Source organism: Equus quagga, chromosome 14, assembly GCF_021613505.1.
Source record: "Equus quagga isolate Etosha38 chromosome 14, UCLA_HA_Equagga_1.0, whole genome shotgun sequence".
Classification (NCBI taxonomy): Eukaryota; Metazoa; Chordata; class Mammalia; order Perissodactyla; family Equidae; genus Equus; species Equus quagga.
The window spans coordinates 72,736,131-72,754,290 of NC_060280.1; the positions used below are offsets into that span (position 1 = coordinate 72,736,131).

General features: G+C 36.9%; 1 protein-coding gene across 1 annotated transcript; it reads right to left on the reverse strand.

Annotated features, from left to right (window-relative positions):
• Positions 1 to 16,978: 16,978 nt before the first annotated feature.
• On the reverse strand, positions 16,979 to 17,884 carry LOC124225298 (olfactory receptor 8B12-like). The gene has a single exon (XM_046637885.1). It carries the CDS (start codon positions 17,882 to 17,884, stop codon positions 16,979 to 16,981), a length of 906 nt encoding a protein of 301 aa, XP_046493841.1.
• Positions 17,885 to 18,160: the final 276 nt, after the last annotated feature.

An 18,160-nucleotide genomic window follows, 5' to 3' on the forward strand; every position in this document is an offset into this window, starting at 1 on the left:
TACATAAGTAGAATTATGCAATATATACCTTTTTGTGACTGGCTTATTTCACCTAGCGTAATATTCTCAATGTTCATCCATGTTGTAGCATGTGACGGGATTTCTTTCTTTTTTAAGGCTTAAAAAAATCATGTTGTATGTATATATACCACATTTTCTTTATCTATTTAACTATGATGGACATTTTATTTGCTTCCACTTCTATTTCACTATTGTGAATAATGCTGCAATAAACATGGGTCCGAGTTTCAATGCTTTGACATTCTATTTTCAGTTCTTCTAGACATATACCCAAAAGTGGAAAAAATAATCTCTTCTATTATCCAGATATTTTCTGGTTTTGGTGTTCTTTTTCTTTTTTTTTCCTTTTTTTTTTCTTAAGGGTTCAAGTTTTAATCTGATATTTTCCTTCAGCCTGAAGAATTTCTTTTACCATTTCTTACTTTGAAGTTCTGTTGGCAATATAATAAATATTATATTCTCTTATTTTACTTTTACTTGAAAAATGTTTTCATTTTGCTTTATTCTTCATTTATTTTGCTAAATATTAAATTCTGGGTTGACATTGTTTTCTTTTTCTTTTAGCACTTTAAAGCTGTTGTTCTGGTCCCTTTGGGCTTCCAGGGTTTCTGAGGAGAAATCAGCCTTTTATGAGATCACTGTACCATGTATGTAATTTTTTCTCTCTCACTGATTTTTAAAGTTTATTCTTCATCTTTGACTTAAACAGCTTCACTGCCATGTGCATTCGTATAAGCTTTTTTATATTAATTTTGTTTGGTGTTCACTTAGCATCTTACATCTAAAAATGTTGTGTTTTATCAAATTTGAGAAATTTGGATGGGTTATTTTTTTCAGGTATTTTTTTGTGTCCCTTTCTTTCTCTTTTCTCCCTTTGGTATTGCAATTAAATGTATATTTGACCATTTAATATAATCTAACAGCCTCAAGGTTCTGTTCATAATTTTCCATCTTTTTTCTCTGTGTTTTACCATAGATAATTTCTTTTGGTAAATCTTCAAGTTTACTAACACTTTCTTCTATTATATCCATTCGGCTATTAAGTACATCCATTCTGTTATTTTATAAATTGTGTTTTTCCAATCTAGAGCTTCCTTTTTATGTGTGTTTCTATTTGTATGTTGAGATTTATCACTCCTCATTTGAGATTTTCATTCATGCAAAACATTTTCTTTTACTTTATTGAGAAGGGGTATAACAATTGCCTCAAAATTCTTACCTGTTAGTTCCAACATCTAGTTTATCTTGAGGTCTGACACAATTGATCTTTTGTTGAGAAGGTTTTCCATTTTCTTAGTTCTATCTCAGGTAATTTTGGCTTGTATCCTGGACATTGCAAATGTTAAGTGGAGATTCTGGATTCTGTTATTTTTTCCTGATGAGTTTTGTTTCCCTTCTTTCATCGGGTATTTTTTTGGCTCGGCTTGAACTGAAAACTATGTTTCATGGGCGATATCTCAGATATGAGTTCAGATATTTTGTCTTTATCTGAACCTGAACTTCTCTGAGTCTGTTCTGTATGTGCATGATTTAGGGGTCAATCAGAGAGATGGGTGAGTCTAGTTTGGGGATTCTCTCTCTGACTCATTTGTTTCCACAATTCCTCCAACTCTCTTCAGTATTTATGATTTCTTGGCTTCACTTATCTGGTTCCTTGAGCCAGAGAAACTGTGAATTTTTCCACGTGGACACCATGCAGACTGCACTTAGTGCTAATGAAAAAGCTACAAAGATGGATACTGACTTGGTATTGCTCCCTATTTTCCCTTCTGCAAGTGAATGTTCATTCTTTACCAGGATCTGTCTGCTTCTGTTCATTTTCCAACACCTTCAGGTAGTCATTTTTGCTTTTCGTTAATTGTGTTCAGATTTAATTTTTATGCAGGGGTGTCATCTGCTAGTATCATAGTCCATCTTAACCAGAATTGTTTTTTTTAAATCGATTTATAATATACATGTATTTCTTCACCCTACACTGTGTAAGACATAAAATGCAGAAATCTTCAGTTCAACATAATCTGTAATTGATATTGAACCTGAAGTGAGTTCGCTCACCCATTGCGTAGCAAGCCAATCTCTGACACCAGGGGTAGTGGAAGAAAGTAGGAATTTTATTTTTGCACAGCACTGAGCAAGGAGAGAGGGCAGCTAACACTGAAATCCCAAACTCCCTGAAAAGCTAAAAGGAAGGCTTTTTATTTGGGGTTTTAGGTAGGGGAGGGGGAGCATATAGCCTTGCTGGTCAGAGCTTTCCCACCAGCCTGTCTTTGGTCTTGAGACTACTTGCAGAGAGGAAGAAGCCTGTGACTTTGCTGGTCAGCAGCTTTTCCACCAGCCCGTATCTCTTTGTGAAAAGAGATAGTCCAGGTGCTTGTCCTTGATGGTGTCTGTTTCCATGGAGGATAGTGGATTCTGGAGCCAAGAAGCCAGAGAGTAAGCAGAGAATGAGTGTTTTGGTTTTAACCCCATATATGCTGGGTTTAATGTGGGGAAACTGATATCAGGGTCAATATCATAATCACTACTCAGATCAAGATACAGAACATTTCCAGCACCCCAGAAAGTTTCCTCACGCCCCTTCCCAGTCAAAGCACCACCACCCTCCCAAGAAGTTACCATATTCTGGCTTTTATCTTTATAGGTTGCTTGTGCCTCTTCTTGAACTTCATGTTTTGTTTTCTGGTTTATTTTGGTCATCATTATGTCAGTGAGAAAGATTCATCCATATTGTTGCGTAAGGTAGTACTTTGGGAGTTTTTTCTGTATATTATTCCATTGTATTAATACGCAACAATTTATTTCTCCATTCCACCTTATGATATTTCTTAAAAGAATATTCCAAGTTACACTGTTTTACTGAAAATAGAATAAATATAAACATGGCTTACATATTACACAGATATCTATTGAATATGTGCATTACTTCAAAATTTTCTAGGAAAATTTATAAAATAATGAAGGCCAGCAATGGATCTCCAAATTCTTTTTAATGTGTATTAAAACTAATGATACTGTTATTAGTTAAATGCTTATTTAACACATAGCATATTTAGCATTTTTGTTTTAAGTCGTCAATATTATGAGGTCTGTTTTTAGACAGCTATTCATACCAGAGGCTTATTTTTCAGGGACCATTTAATTGCACTTTATTTACTATTAAGTTTCTTTAGGTAATAAATTCAGGAGGTAGTTCATTGCCCATTTTATAAAATTAGAGACTTCGTTTTTGATACAAAATAATATGATTTGATATGGTATATTTTTGCTTTTATTTATCTTTCATTTATTTTACTTTAATTTTCACTCAGAAACCATTCCCAATTATATGTTATTATTATATCGTCTCTAAGAAAATGTGTTATTGGGTTTATAACATACTAGAAATGTACCACCATGAGTCATAAATAATAAGTGGGTTAATGGTAGAGGGTAGCAGAGGGCATTGCAGACATAGGAACTGAAAAAAAAACCATTAATCTCAGTAAAGTCCTGCATATTTGGGCAAAAGAAAGTGATATTATGGGCTGAATCACTGAGTCTATGGAAGGGAGGGAAGGGAAGGAAGGATTGCTGAGGTCATCAAGAATGATAATCACTCATTGTGCTCTGCACTTTCAATAGAGAACTAATTGAGAAATCAGACAAATGAGGCTCATGTTGATGCAAATAATCCATAACCAATCTATAAATCAAAATTAGGGTGAGTTTATTATGAGCCAAATGTGAGGACCATATAGCCTGGGAGAGTCCTTCCACAAAGGAATGGAGCACTCCAAAGAAGTTGGGTGTACAGAGTGATTATATACCGTCAAGGAGCATGTACCACATATGATTGAAATGTCCCTTTTACAGTAGTCACAAGATTGCCCTGTCAGCACAATAGTTGATGGCCACAGAGGGTAGTAGGTCCACTGTCCTGGTGGGCACAGCAGGAAGCAGGTCTGTTGTCTCAAGCCAGGTGGTCACATGTGAGCTGGGTGGTCACAGGCGAGTGCAGCAACTTCTAGTCTAGGGAGAGATGCTTATCCTTAAGGAAATGCTACTGTGGGGGAAGTTGCACCTTTATCTTAAGGGCATTTGTTCTTGCCTTTGGGACATAGCAAATGCTTAAAGCAGATATACAATGCATGCTCAATGGTCACATCAGGCGTTTTTGGAAAACAAAAAAAACAAGGTTAGGCCAAAATAGATTTACAACGAATGGCTTCCTCATATACTCCAATATATCCTATTGCTTGCCATTTATTTGTCACTCATAAAAGGAGATAAAAAAGATCAACTTTTATACTAATAAAGTTAACTGGAGGACAGAGCTTAGCTCTGCAGCCACAATGAGATTCTCTAATTCCCTCACTGCATCCCTCAGATAAGTCTGATGAACCCAGGCAAGGAGAAATGGACAGCACCATGCCTTTCCTTCCAAGGGAAATGGGGAACATAAAAGAGGAGACAAGTATTGGTCCAGAGGACAGGCCAGTCCTAAAAAGAGAGCCCTCAGGGTATTGGACCATTTATTCCCCCATTCAGTCTGGCAGTTTCAGCAGTAATGAGTCACTCCTCTCCCTTAAGGAATAGAATAACAGGGATATGGATAAAGAGAAAGGATTCTTCCCTTTCTTTACTCTCCTAGGGCATAAAAGGATAGGTACCCATTTTAGATGAATCATCTGCTTTTGGCCAGAGAGAATTGGCCCATCTATGGAGAGGAGGAATCATTTGCTCAAACCAGGTTTCCTCTTGTGAATAAACATATAATTACCTATCTCACATATGCGCATAATTGAATGTTAAATTTTTGCTTCCAGTGTTCCATAAACAGATCCCAGAACTGTTTCACTGATGAAATGTTTATTTTTCAAATCATCTTGAAAATGTGCTTAGAAAATGTGAGGACCACAACTTCTCAAAGAATATTTCTCCTTTAGCCCAGTTATTTCCCTCTATTGGTCAGCTATCAGCCCTACTTCTGGGAACCCAGGGCATTCTATGCAAACTTTGTGTAAATACACAAAATGGGAGCTATTTCAGGAGGGTACTTTCCAAGCCATATGTAATTTCAAGAAAAGAAAGGGCAGTCACTGCTCTGGAAAAATTCACCAGCACTTCCTACTTACAGTAACATTCCTGAACTCAGAGAAGGCACAAGGCTCTTGACTCTCCCATTTTGTGTGAGGAAAGAGAGACAGAGAGATGTGTAACTGTCAATCATAATCTTTGGCTTACTTTTGTGACTCTATTCTATAAGTTGGTGGAGAAGAGAAGTACAACAGAGATGGCCAGATCAGATTTTAGAAACCTAATCCTGTAAGCACACCAGGTAGACCCTCTGGGTGCACAAGATGTCCAGGGAAGAACAAACCCATATAACCCATATAATTTAGTTAGACAAAGAGAATAGAAACTATTTCCAAGCATGGGTGGGATATAGGAAAATACAAGAGACTATGCAGTATCCCAGAACTAGTAAAGGAGTCACCATTAGCATCTCTAGGCCTGAATTAGTGGTACAGAGAGAGAGCTGTGTGGCTAGGGCCACTCAAACCTGAATGTGATGCTTGGTAGATGAGTGCAGCCCAGAGTGATCCCACAGGGAGGAGGCCAGAGGAATAAATACTCTGTCTTCACTGTCTTCTTTCCTCACATGGCCTGCTGAAGACAGAAGGCAAGAGAGTCTGCTGATGCAGTTTATATTAGTAAGTCTTCTGGGGAGAGAGCAGAATGGATGAGCATAGAGAATGGACTTGCAGAGGCAAAATGAAAATATCCAGCTTAGGCAGAAATTCAGCCCTACAAATAAGGCCCAAATGGTCAGGTAAAATAGAATGTTGGAATGTCTGCTTCCAAAGCATCTTGAGGGATGCCAGACAGGAGAGTTGGGAGCAGGAGGAAGTTGCTCATTCCTCTAGGAGTTTGAGGGCTATTGAAGAACTGCCAGTTTTTGTCAGAATTGAAATGTTACCGGAGTAAACAGGAAGGAATCAATGGCTCTAACTCCAAATATCTGAGAAGAAAACAGGCGGAAGCCAGGATATCACTAAAAGAAAAATAGATCTCTTCCCTTCCTGAAGAAGGGGGAATCATTTATTCACAATAAAAAAAAAAATCACTCAACACATAGAGCATAAGGATATAGATAGATACACTCTGTTATGAAGTTTGCTCATGATCAAACATCAAGAGCAGAAAATATGTCCAGAAGGAGGAAATCTCAGTATATAAATGACAACCAATTCAGATGCAACTTTTTGCTCCTCAAAATCACATCAATAACATAGAAACACCTCTGCCAGTTGGGAGGTGTACCAAATACTAATTAGTGCTCTACCCACATCCCTTCAGATTCTGTTTTCATTTTGATGCACATTAGCTTCAAATATGCTTTCACAAACTCCCAACAGCTAGCACTTCATTTTATTTGCCACACAGCTCCCCTCAGGATGCCAGAGCTTGCTTTCCCTGCAGAGGAGAGCCAGAGTGCTGAGAAAGTACATCCATGGAGTGCCCCCGAACACATGACTGCCATGTGTCAGAGTACAGAGAATCCAGATGCCTGGCCCTGCTCAGGACAGTTCTGAGGCATGTCACACAGTGTCTTCAAAGACTCCATGCAAGCTTGAGCCAAAGTTGCCTATCACCAGAGTTTACTTGATATTACACACTTTCTCAGTCTTTCTTATTCTCACTTCTGCATTCCCTACTGGATTTACCTGTGAATGCTTCCTAAGAAACCACTTTCACATGAATCTTCATCTCAAGGTCTTCTGGGGAACCCAATAAAAAGTCGAGGGGAATGAAACCAAATGAAGATTATGGGACAAGATTACACAGAACGGAATGGGGGAGAAAAAAAACCATTTGAGGAAAAATTGAAACCCATCAATTATTATTCTTTTGAGGAAGATTAGCCCTGAGCTAACATCTGCTGCCAATCCTCCTCTTTTTGCTGAGGAAGTTTGGTGCTGAGCTAACATCCGTGCCCATCTTCCTTTACTCTGTATGTGGGATGCCTGCCACAGCATGGCTGACGATTGGAGCAAGTCTGCACCCGCGATCAGTACCTGTGAACCCAGGCTACCAAAGCGGAGCATTCACAACTTTAACCACCTGGCCACAGGGCAGGCCCCCAAACCCATCACTTTTTAGAAGAAAAATTTTAGAATTCAGAATGTATCATGAAAAATTTCAAAAATGAAACATGCTTGATATGTCACTAGTTCCCCAACTCAAAGGAAAAATCTCAGGGTTTCACATCAGGAAACTAATTATTGAGTAGATAATTGAGCACAGCTGCTACTGTGCTGTAGGAGATAATGGGTTAGCCCAGTGGTCCTCAGTGGCTGGTTCCCAGAGCAGCAGCAGCATCTGGGAACTTTTTAGGAATGAGCATTCTTGAGTCTTAGCCTCGACCTACTGAATCAGAAACTCTGTTGATGAGGCCTAGAATCTACGTTTTAGCAAGCCCTGCAAGTGATTCAGATGCATGTTTAAGTTTGAGAACCACCAGTGTAGCTCCTGATCCCAGGAGGTGAGCTGAGGTAGAAGCATTTCCCTGATCCAAAGAAAAAGAAACAGCTTATGGGTCTACCTTAGGAGAGAGGAAATGGAGGATACTGGAAAGATGAGTATGTAAGACACGAAGATGGTCAGTCATAATGCTTATGACTACAAAATCCACCAGCTTGTGAAACAGATGCTGATAAAAGAGAGTTTGATGAGAAGAGGTGTGTCACACGTGCAGTGGTTGATGGTGTTGTGGTCTCACGAAGACAGACTGACCATGACCACTGGGTCGCCATGACACCATCAATATCGATCCCAATACAAACCAGCCATCAGCAGAGAATAGACCTGAGGGACACAGATCCCATAGTGACCCAAGCCCAAGTACTAAAACGGTATAAACAGGCAGAAGAAAAGAGCAGAATCTTGCACTTCAAATTAGTGATGATGTGACTCTCTGCTATGGCGTTCATTATCATTTTAAGTCAAATGACAAAGGAGTAGGAGAGATCTCAGAAAACAAGCTTGTGAGGATGGCAACAGAGAATTCAGCTCAGTTAAAATGACCAAGTTCTGAGAATAAGGAGAAGAATGTGGGATGGAATTCTTGTCCGTTTGTGGAACAAACAAAAATAAGGTAGTCCCTGTTGAGACGTTTCCCACAGCCACTCTCTTCAGGGAAGTCATCTTTGCAGGTTAAAGAGAAGAACTTTTTTATGGGCTAAATGGATTTGATGACTCAGACATGAGAATTTCTAATGCTGTAACAGGAGAATGATTCGTCTTAACATATGGAAGATAAGGAATGTAAGAATGCCTATCTCTTCCTGTCCCATTTGACTCTTATGAATGTACTCCCAAGTTTGAAAAATGTCCCAACACAGTCAGCAGCTCAGTGAGGCCAGTGATCCAGGCTGAGCTAAACCAGAGTGTGCACTGGAACCCAGTTCTCACAGCAAAGGCAGGGAAGCAGCATCTCGGGGATATTCAGTAATCTCCCAGGTTGCTGAGAAACCACATATTGAATAACGAATGAGAACTGAGAAGAGACCTAGAGGCATCATGTTCTCTGCCTCCATTGTTTCAATCACTTCCACCCCAGAACCAAATTAGGGGAAGAGGTAGTCCCTAAACACTCAGTTTTCAGGACTCTATGTTAAGAAGAAGGACAAAAAGGGACCTAGGATGCCACCATGCAGCCACTCTCCTTTGTTCAGCTTACTGTCAGCAGTACAGAGTCTTATAGTCTCTGCTTTCCCACTTCCTAGAAGGAAAATGGCTTGGATGGTATAGGAAGAGGGGTACCCTGAGCATATATACTTATTTTTCCTGTTCAGGCAGGAAAACTACAGCCAACACTATCTTGGAATCAATTCTGAGCCAAAGATCATGATTTCAAATCAAGAACGTGTCCAGACACTCCTCTCCAATGGAAGAAAGGAAACATCTCCTGTCCCTGGCACTGTGGCCATCAGGTGATATTTAAAAGGGGTCTTTGTTTATGTGTTTATATATCAAGATCTAACTGGACACCCAAAGAAGGTTTCCTCAGATGTCCTCCTATGTGGAGTTTATATAACAAACAAGAAAATGTCATCTTCAAAATAGACCACCTTTTGACTTCTGCAGAATTTCCTATCTCCCAAAGACTGCTAATCCAAGGAGTAGAAGCAGGAGCCCCTCTTTCCAGAGCCACAGACAGGGTGCAGGGTTGGCTCTACATAGGAATCCCTATGCTGGCTCTCCATAACAATGACAAATTTCGGTAGCACAATCTGGCAATTGGTTAAGATCTTAACATGCCCAACATGGCAAAGCTCTCATCATGTTACCTTTTTCTGTAAAATTATCTAGAAATCTTCAAAGCTACAAAGATTCTTTGTCATCAGCTAATAATGGAAGTTGCCCCAAAAGGGCTTAAAATCTGTGCATAAAGGAGAGAAAGAAGTAAATGCTGTATTATCACTGGTTCTATGAAAGCACTAATGTGCCATGTAGAGACAGCAGGGAAGAATCACACATAACCATGGTGACATTTTTCTAAAGATACCTCACTTTTGGAGGCCAAGAATCAGCGTATATATTCTCTATGATGTTGGCTAAGGCAGAAGTTCACTATATGAATGATTCATACTTTTATTCGATAATTATTCCATCATTCAATAATTTCTGCATTTGAAAAAGAATATAGAAATTAAGTCATACCCAGTTGCTGTAAAAAGTTTCCTCTAAAACTTAATGTTAATTGAATGATGGTGCAATTTTTTCTGGAATTTACTTTCTTAAATAATGCTATATATTTTCTAATTAAAGAGATATGGAATATAGTGAGGTTTTTAAATGTTATGTTCCTTGTTTCTGTGTCTAAGTTGTTTTACATATTTTTTTATTGTGGCAAGATCACTTAACTTGAGATCTACCCTCTTAACAAATTTTTAAGTGTACAATACAGGATTAACTAGAGGTACTGTGTTGTACAGCAGATCTCTAAAACTTATTTATCGTGCATAACTGAAACTTCATACTTATTGAAAAATTGGAATTGGCATAACAACTTCAAATTTAGGTGAGACAGAGTGACTCCCTGCACCTGGTGGCTTCATGCCTAAATTTCAAGACAGTAATCAGGGCTCATAAACAAGAGCTGAACCTAGGGTTCAACAATGCCCTGAAAATCAGACATGAAGTCCTCACTGGCATGGAAAAATCAGATTTTGAGATACAAGTGCATCTGTACAGGGGTGTTACACTCTGACACTGGGGTACAAAGGGAGACATAGGCAAGAAATTACATATATAATCTATAAAATATAGCATTGAGACTATGAATGCGGAGAAGAAGGCAGCACTGCTCACTCTTCTTAATTTTAGGCAGAAGAGGAGGAACAGAGAAGGAGTATCAAAGGAAATTTTTAAGGGTGAAGCAGGCTTGCGTATGTTTAGAGGTAGAAGATTCTGTAGAGACAGAGAGATAAAGGATCTAAGAAAGTGGAGCAAATTTTGAGGGAATGAAATCCCAAAGAATATGAAAAGAAGTTGATAAAATTCAATATCCATTCGTTTTAAAATACCTATTTGAATCAAGGAATGATGGATACTACTTTAAGATGATAAAATACATAAAACTCAGACCAAAAGCAAGCAACTTAATTTGAAAACTCCAAAGGCATTCCTAATTAGAGCCAGGAGTAAAACTAGAATGCCTACAATCTCCTCTATTACTTAACATTGTATTAAAGGTAGTAAAAAATGCCATTATAAATGGGAAGTGGATAAGAGTCATAAGAATCAGAAGCAGGAGGCAAGCCCAGTGGCCAAGTGGTTAGGTTCTCGCACTCTGCTTCAGCGGCCCAGGGTTTCACCGGTTCAGATCCTGGGCGTGGACAAGGCACCGTTCATCAGGCCATGCTGAGGTGGCATCCCACATGCCACAACTAGAGGGACCCACAACTAAAATATACAACTGTATACTGGAGGGATTTGGGGAGAAAAAGCGGCGGGAGGAGAAGATTGGCAACAGGTGTTAGCTCAGCTGCCAATCTTTAGGAAAAAAAAAAGAATCAGAAGGAAAGAGGAAAAATTATCTCCATTTATAAAAAAATTTATTGCATATTTGGAAAACTTAAAAGAATTCATGGAAAAACTTCTACAAAAAATAACAATTATATTACAAGGTATAAAATTAACATAGAATTCATACATACAAAGAATAATCAGAACATACAATGAAAGAACCCTCGTTATAGTAGCAAAAATAAAATTTTAAAAATTTCCCAAGTATAAATCTAATGAGAAATATGCAAAACATAGATGAGGAAAATTATGAAATACTCCTAAAAGATACTGAAGTATACCTGAAAAACATGGGAAGACATACTACACTTCATAATTGGAAGTCTCAAGATCCAAAGATGTCAGTTCTCCCTAAGTTTACTTATAAATTTAAGATACAAGCAAAAAGTGTACCACTAAGGGTATTTTCTGTAGCTATACAGATTAATTATAAAGATTATAGTCAAAAATGAATAGCTAGGAAAGCCCTAAAAAAGAACAATATGTGGGAAGTTACCTTCAAGATATGAAAGCATTGTGAAGCTTCTATACTTAAAGCAGTGAGCTATTGGTTTATGAATAGACTTACAGACCAATAGAACAGAATGGAAAACACAGAAATAGCTCAAGTGCCTATGAAACTTAGTATGTAATGAAGGCAACAGCTCAAATCAGCAGGGAAAAGATGGACATTTTTTATAAATGGTGATACAACAACTGGATAGCCATATGGAAAAAGATAAAGTTGGATCCATTCCTCACACCATATACTGGTACAATTTCTAAAAATATCAAACATCTAAATGGAACAAAGTGAAATCACCCAAACATTATGAGAAAATGAGTGGATTTCTATATAACCTAAGAGGAAAGAAAACATTTCTAACTATGATTAAAATCCCTGAAACAATAAAAGATTAATAATTTTAATTTTAAAAATTTAATATCATAAGGAAAGTCAAAAACCAAATCACAAATTGGGAGAAAAGTATATGCAACTTGTATCTCAACAAAAAAACTAATATGGCTAATATATAGTCCTCCTAAAAATTGAGAAAATCAAAATCCAACAGAAAAGTGGGGAGAGGGTATAAAGAGATAGTCTCTTTAAGAAGTAATAGGAACAGCCATTAAATACATGGAAATATCCCCAATGTTTCTCATTATTAGAGAAATGCAAACTGTAACAATATTTAAAAACTGTTTCTTACCTATCAGTTTGGAAAGATTGAAAATTCTGAGAATCTACTATGCTGTAGACTGTAGAAAAGTAGGCACTCCTTTTTATGACTGAAGGGAAAATAAATATCCATTCACCCCAAAAAGATCCACAGATTCAACATAATCCCATCAAAAGATCTCAGCAGATTCTTTTGTAGGAATTTACAAGCCAATTTAAAATTCATAGAGAAACTCAAAGGACCTAAAATAACCAAACCAACTTTTAAAAAGGTGAATGAAGGTAGAGAACTTATACTAACTGATTTCAAGAATTATTATAAAGCTACAGTAAGCAAAAGTGTGTGGTACTGGCATCAAGATAGACAAGCAGATGAAAGGAATATATTATAAAGAACAAAAGAAACGCATACAAATAGAGTCAATTAATTATTAACAAAGGTAAAGGAACAATCCCTGGACATCTACATGCAAACACACACACATACCAAAAAAACAACTTTGATCCATACTTCACTCTATATACAAAAATTAAACTCAAAGTGAACTATAGACCCAATGTAAAAACCTATAAAACTTCCAGAAAAAGATATAGAAGAAAATCTTTGTGATCTTTTTTTAGGCAAAATTTCTTGGATATAGCAACAAAGCTACAATTCATAAAAGAAAAAAGTGATAAATTGGACTTCATTAAAATTAAAATCTTCTGTTAATAGAATGAAAAGATAAGCCATGGACTATTTGAAAATTTCCTGTTTGGTAAAGGACTTGAATTCAGAATATAAAAAGAAACTTGAGAACTCAATGATATGGAATAAACAACCTACTTTTAAAATTCGGCAAATAAATTGGATAGACATTTCACCAAAGAAAATATATGGATGACAAGTGACCACATGAAAATATGCTCATCGTCATTAGTCATTAAGGAAATGCAAATTAAGACTACCAGGAGATACCATTGCATGCCTATTAAAATGTCTTCAATTAAGAAGTGGACAAGTGTTGGTGAGGGTGTGGAGGAATGGAAAATCTCAAACACTACTGGTGGGAGTGTAAAATGGTGCAAGAGCTTTGGAAAACTTTGGCAGTTTTTCTAACAGTTAAAGATACGTATGTGATATAACTTTACTATTCCACATCTATGTGTTCCCAAGATAAATGAAAGGATATGTCCATACTAAGACTTGTATATGAATGTTCATAATAGTTTTGTTTATAAAAGCCAAAACTGGAAACAACCCAAATGTCCATCAACAGGGGAATAAATAAACAAATGATAGTATATCCATTCAGTGAAATACTCCTCAGCAATAAAAAGTAATTAATTATTAGTAGAACAACATGGAAGCATCTCAGCATGGAAGAATCTCAAAATACTTATACTAAGTGATAGAAACCAGACAAAAATGAGTACATACTGTATGATTCCATTTGTACAAAAATCTTAAGAGTGAAAACAAAAAAAATGTCAGAAAGCAGATCAATGGTTGCCTAGAAGGGAGGGAGGGGTGGCAGAAGGTAGGAGGGAAGGTTCTCAAAGGGACAAGATCATGGTGATGGTTTCATGAGTGTATAGATATGTCAAAATTTATCAAAATTAATGCTTTAAACATTTGTAGTTAGTGTGCTGATCATCTCTCCTTAAAACTCTTTCTAAAACATAAAAAGTAGATAAATAAACAAATAATGTGTTTATTGAATTGAAAATACTTGTAATCCTGGCACCTTCAGGTCTCAAGTGCTCTGCCCCTACAAAGCATCAACCAAATAGAGGTAGAGGTAGTATAAGCATGGGTGGAGCTAAAAGATAAGGAGACCCAAAATGTTGACAGAGCCAAAGCTGCCACGGATTTGTTACATCTTCTGTCTCACTCCTCTCTTCACACTGCTCTTCTTCTGGCCTCAGGAAAAATAAAAAAACATCTCTTAAACAGGACACAACGCTAACCGCAAAAGTCAAAGTTGATAAGTCAAACTTCGTTACAATTAAGAGCATCTGTTATCAAAAGATACAATTAAGAATAAGCAAGGCATAATCAGGGAGAAGATGTAGAGAAATAGAGATAGAGATAGATATTATATATGCATGCACATATACATGCACATATATGGGCTTATATATAGAATTTTTTAAATTCTTTCAAATCACTAGGAAAACAACTAACAGTCTTGTTTTGTGAACAGGCAAAAGACTTGAATAATGACTTCACAGGAGAAGATATCCAAACAGCCAATAAACGTATTAAAAGGTGTTCAACAACATTATTCATGAGGAAAATGAGAATTAAAACAAAAAAGCATTCTGCTACACACATCAGAATAGGTAAAATAAAAATACTGGGTGTTAATGAGGTTGCAGAGAAACTGGAACCGTCGGGCATTGTTGATAGCAGTGCAAATTGATTAAAATGTTTTTGAAAATAGCTTGACAGTGTTTATAAAAGCTAAACATATGCCTACTCTATTACCAACAAATTCACATCTAAGTACATATCCAAAAGAAAGCTTTGCAAATTTCAATCAGAATACATGTTCAAAAATGTTTATAACAGCTTTATTAATAATAGGCAAAAACTTGAAACTATATGTTCATTAACAGACTAAATAATTCTATATTCAGATGATGAAATACTACACGGCAATACAAAAATAGTGATCCATCCATATATGCAACAATATAGATGAATACTACAGGTTTTATGCTGAGGAAAAGAAGCCAGAAACAATACAGTACATGTTTACATGAAGTTCAAATACAGGCAAAATCAATCTGTGATAATAAAAGTCAAAATAGTGGATAGCTTTAGAGTTGGGGGTTGAGGGCAGGTAATATTTACTGGAGAGGAAACCTTCTAAAGTGGATGGAAATGTTTACATCTTGATCCAGGTTGCATATACATATGCAAAAGTTCAATGAGCTATACACTTAAGATTTGTGCTCTTTGCTATATGAAAACTGGACTGCAGTGTTTTAAAAGAAGGTTTACGTTTTCTTCTATTGCCTACATTTTACTGCATACCCAATACATACACCAACCTCACTCCTAAATTCTAGGTCCCCTGAATTCAAGGATCTATTCAGTCTCATCTAAAGTGCAGTCATCCCCCATATGCGTATTTTTTTCATTGAAGCAACATTGAACAAAATCAAAGGGCAAAACTTAACATTTATCCAAACTTCCCTTATTTCCCAATAGAAGAGAACTTTCCTAAGGAAAAGTTTACAGGTAAAGATATTTCCCCAGAACATCACTTATCATTGTTTCTCAAAGAAATTTTTACCATTAATGGTAAGTTTAGATCAAAAAATTGTTCCTTTGAGTTTTTTATATAAAGTTATATTTCACATTACATAGTACTGTGGATTTATGAACTCATCCTGGATTGTCATCCCTTCCCCATTTTGCCCATTAGAATGTAATGACTATCTGCAATGCATGAAAATTCAGTAGCAATTGCCTCTCCTAATAAGCAACAGCTTAATGCTACCCTGATAGCTAAATGTGTACCCATAACTATCTAGTGTTCTGTTACATCCTCCAGACCAGTGTCATCAAATAGAAATATAATGCAAGCCACATATATAATTCTAAACTTTCTAGTAGATACATTAAAAAACTAAACAGATAAATTCATTTAATGATATACATATTTTATTTAACATATTATTTCCAAAATGTTATTTCAACATGTACTAAATACAAAAAGTTATCAATGAGATATCTTACATTATTTTCTATATTAATTCTTCAAAGATCCAGTGTGTATTTTGCACTTATATTGCACACTTACAGTATGTCTCAGTTTGGATGATCACATTTGAAGTACTCAACATAGCTAGTGGCTACCATATTGGATAGTGCAGCTCCCAGTTACCTCAGACCACAACCAAGGTAACCCTTGAAAAAAGACTCCAAATTCTATCTCTGTTAGTCTTGAAATAATATATGACAACTCCACTCCACATCTTTACACACCTTAAAATTATATTTCTCTTCCCTGGGAGTTCTAATTCACTAAACTATGTCCCTAGGGCTCCACTCACCAAGTAAATGGTCACCATACTTGCCTCTATCTGAAATCTAACATACTCACCACTTACACACTACATAATTCATCAAACTCTGATCTTGTCATTTTGCCAAAACCAACTCGATAAAAATTTTCACCTCCTACTCTCTTGCAAAATGTGATATATTAAAATTATCTTGTGAAAAGTAGCATGAAATTACTATGAATATATTCATAATTTAAATGTGCTAGGTCACCAACATGAGAAATTAAATCTCCCAAGAAAGAGATGAGGCAAGAAAACATGGCATAAAGGAAAGCAAACAGGATTGGGATTCAAGCTGGGGTTTTAGTCCCAGCTCTGGCCCTGGGTAGTCTTATGTTTTGGGCAACATACAAATATTTCTGAATTTCCAAAGAGTAATGAATTATATAAAGGCACTGGATTAAACAATTCCTAAGCCCCATTCAATATTGAATACTCTAAAATTGTAGCAACTCTTTTGATAAAATAAAGAAGGAAGAGTTGGGGGATGAAGGTGAGGGAGAATAAATTCATTTGGGAAAGATAGTTAAAATTCCTGTACATATAGGACAGGAAAAACAGCACTGAAGCTTGGGTTCCTCATTGAAGAAAATGATAACAATAACAATAATAATACACTCCAATAAAAAAATCCTTGAATTCCTTTTCTGATTTTCTAATAGTTTTTCAAGAGAAAGTTATTCTGCTCAAGGTTTTCTTCAGAGCAAATTTGACGTCCTTATTCCTCAGGCTATAGATTAATGGGTTGAACATAGGCACAACAATGGTATAGAACAAGGAAGACACTTTCCCCTGCTCAAGGGGTAAAACGGAAGGTGGTTTGAGGTACATAAAAGCTCCCGACCCAAAGAAAAGAGAAACTGCAATTATGTGGGAACTGCAAGTACTAAAGGCTTTGGACCTGCCTTCAGTGGACCTGATGTGGAAAATGCTGGCAAGGATGAAACCGTAAGAGATAAAAATGGCAACAATGGGCATCCCAATGCCAATAGTCACAACAATAAAGACTACTAGTACGTTTATGTAAGAGCTACTGCAGGAGAGCTCAAGGAGGGGAAGGATGTCACACATATAGTGATTGACAATGTTGCCAGCACAAAAGGTCAGAAACACTATATTTCCCGTATGGGCCATAGCCCCGAAAACTCCCATCCCATAGACACCTAACGAGAGGAGTAAACACACTTGAGGAGACATGGTAACATAGCGGTCATATGCCATCGCTGACAAGATGAAGGATTCAGAAAAGACAAAAAAACAAAAGAAAAAGAGCTGAGTCATACACCCTGCATAGGAAATGATGTTCTTCTTTGAGACAAAACTCATTAGCATTTTGGGGATGATGGCAGTAGAGAAACTAAAATCTATGAAGGACAAGTTGAAGAGGAAAAAGTACATGGGAATATGAAGGTGAGAATTCAGCCCAATCAGGGTTATCAAGCCCAGGTTCCCCATTATGGTGACCGTGTAGAGACCTAGAAACAGGAAGAAGAGGGGGATCTGGAGTTCTGGATGGTTTGTTAAGCCTGTGAGGATAAACTCTATCACAGAGGAGGTGTTGTCTGCAGCCATTCTCCTCTAGGAGGATCTCTGAGGGAAAAAGAAAAGAATTGCTCAGAGAAAAGGCGGGGGAACATTTTTGAGAATGGTATTTTAATAGAGATTTTTGAAGTTCAAGATGGCATTTCGTATATGTCTCTGTTTTCATGGTCCCCAAGTGCTTTGAATCATCTTAGTAACTATCTGTGGGTGAATTTTACCTCCAGAGTAAGGGCTGGTACAACTGAGAAGGGAGTCCACAAAGCCCAGCTGGGATGACCTTTCGACTTTTACTGTTACCATCTTCTG

What these genes read in the sequence shown, in the direction of transcription:
- LOC124225298 (XM_046637885.1), bottom strand. Translation starts at nt 17,884, where the DNA reads ATGGCTGCAGACAACACCTCCTCTGTGATAGAGTTTATCCTCACAGGC.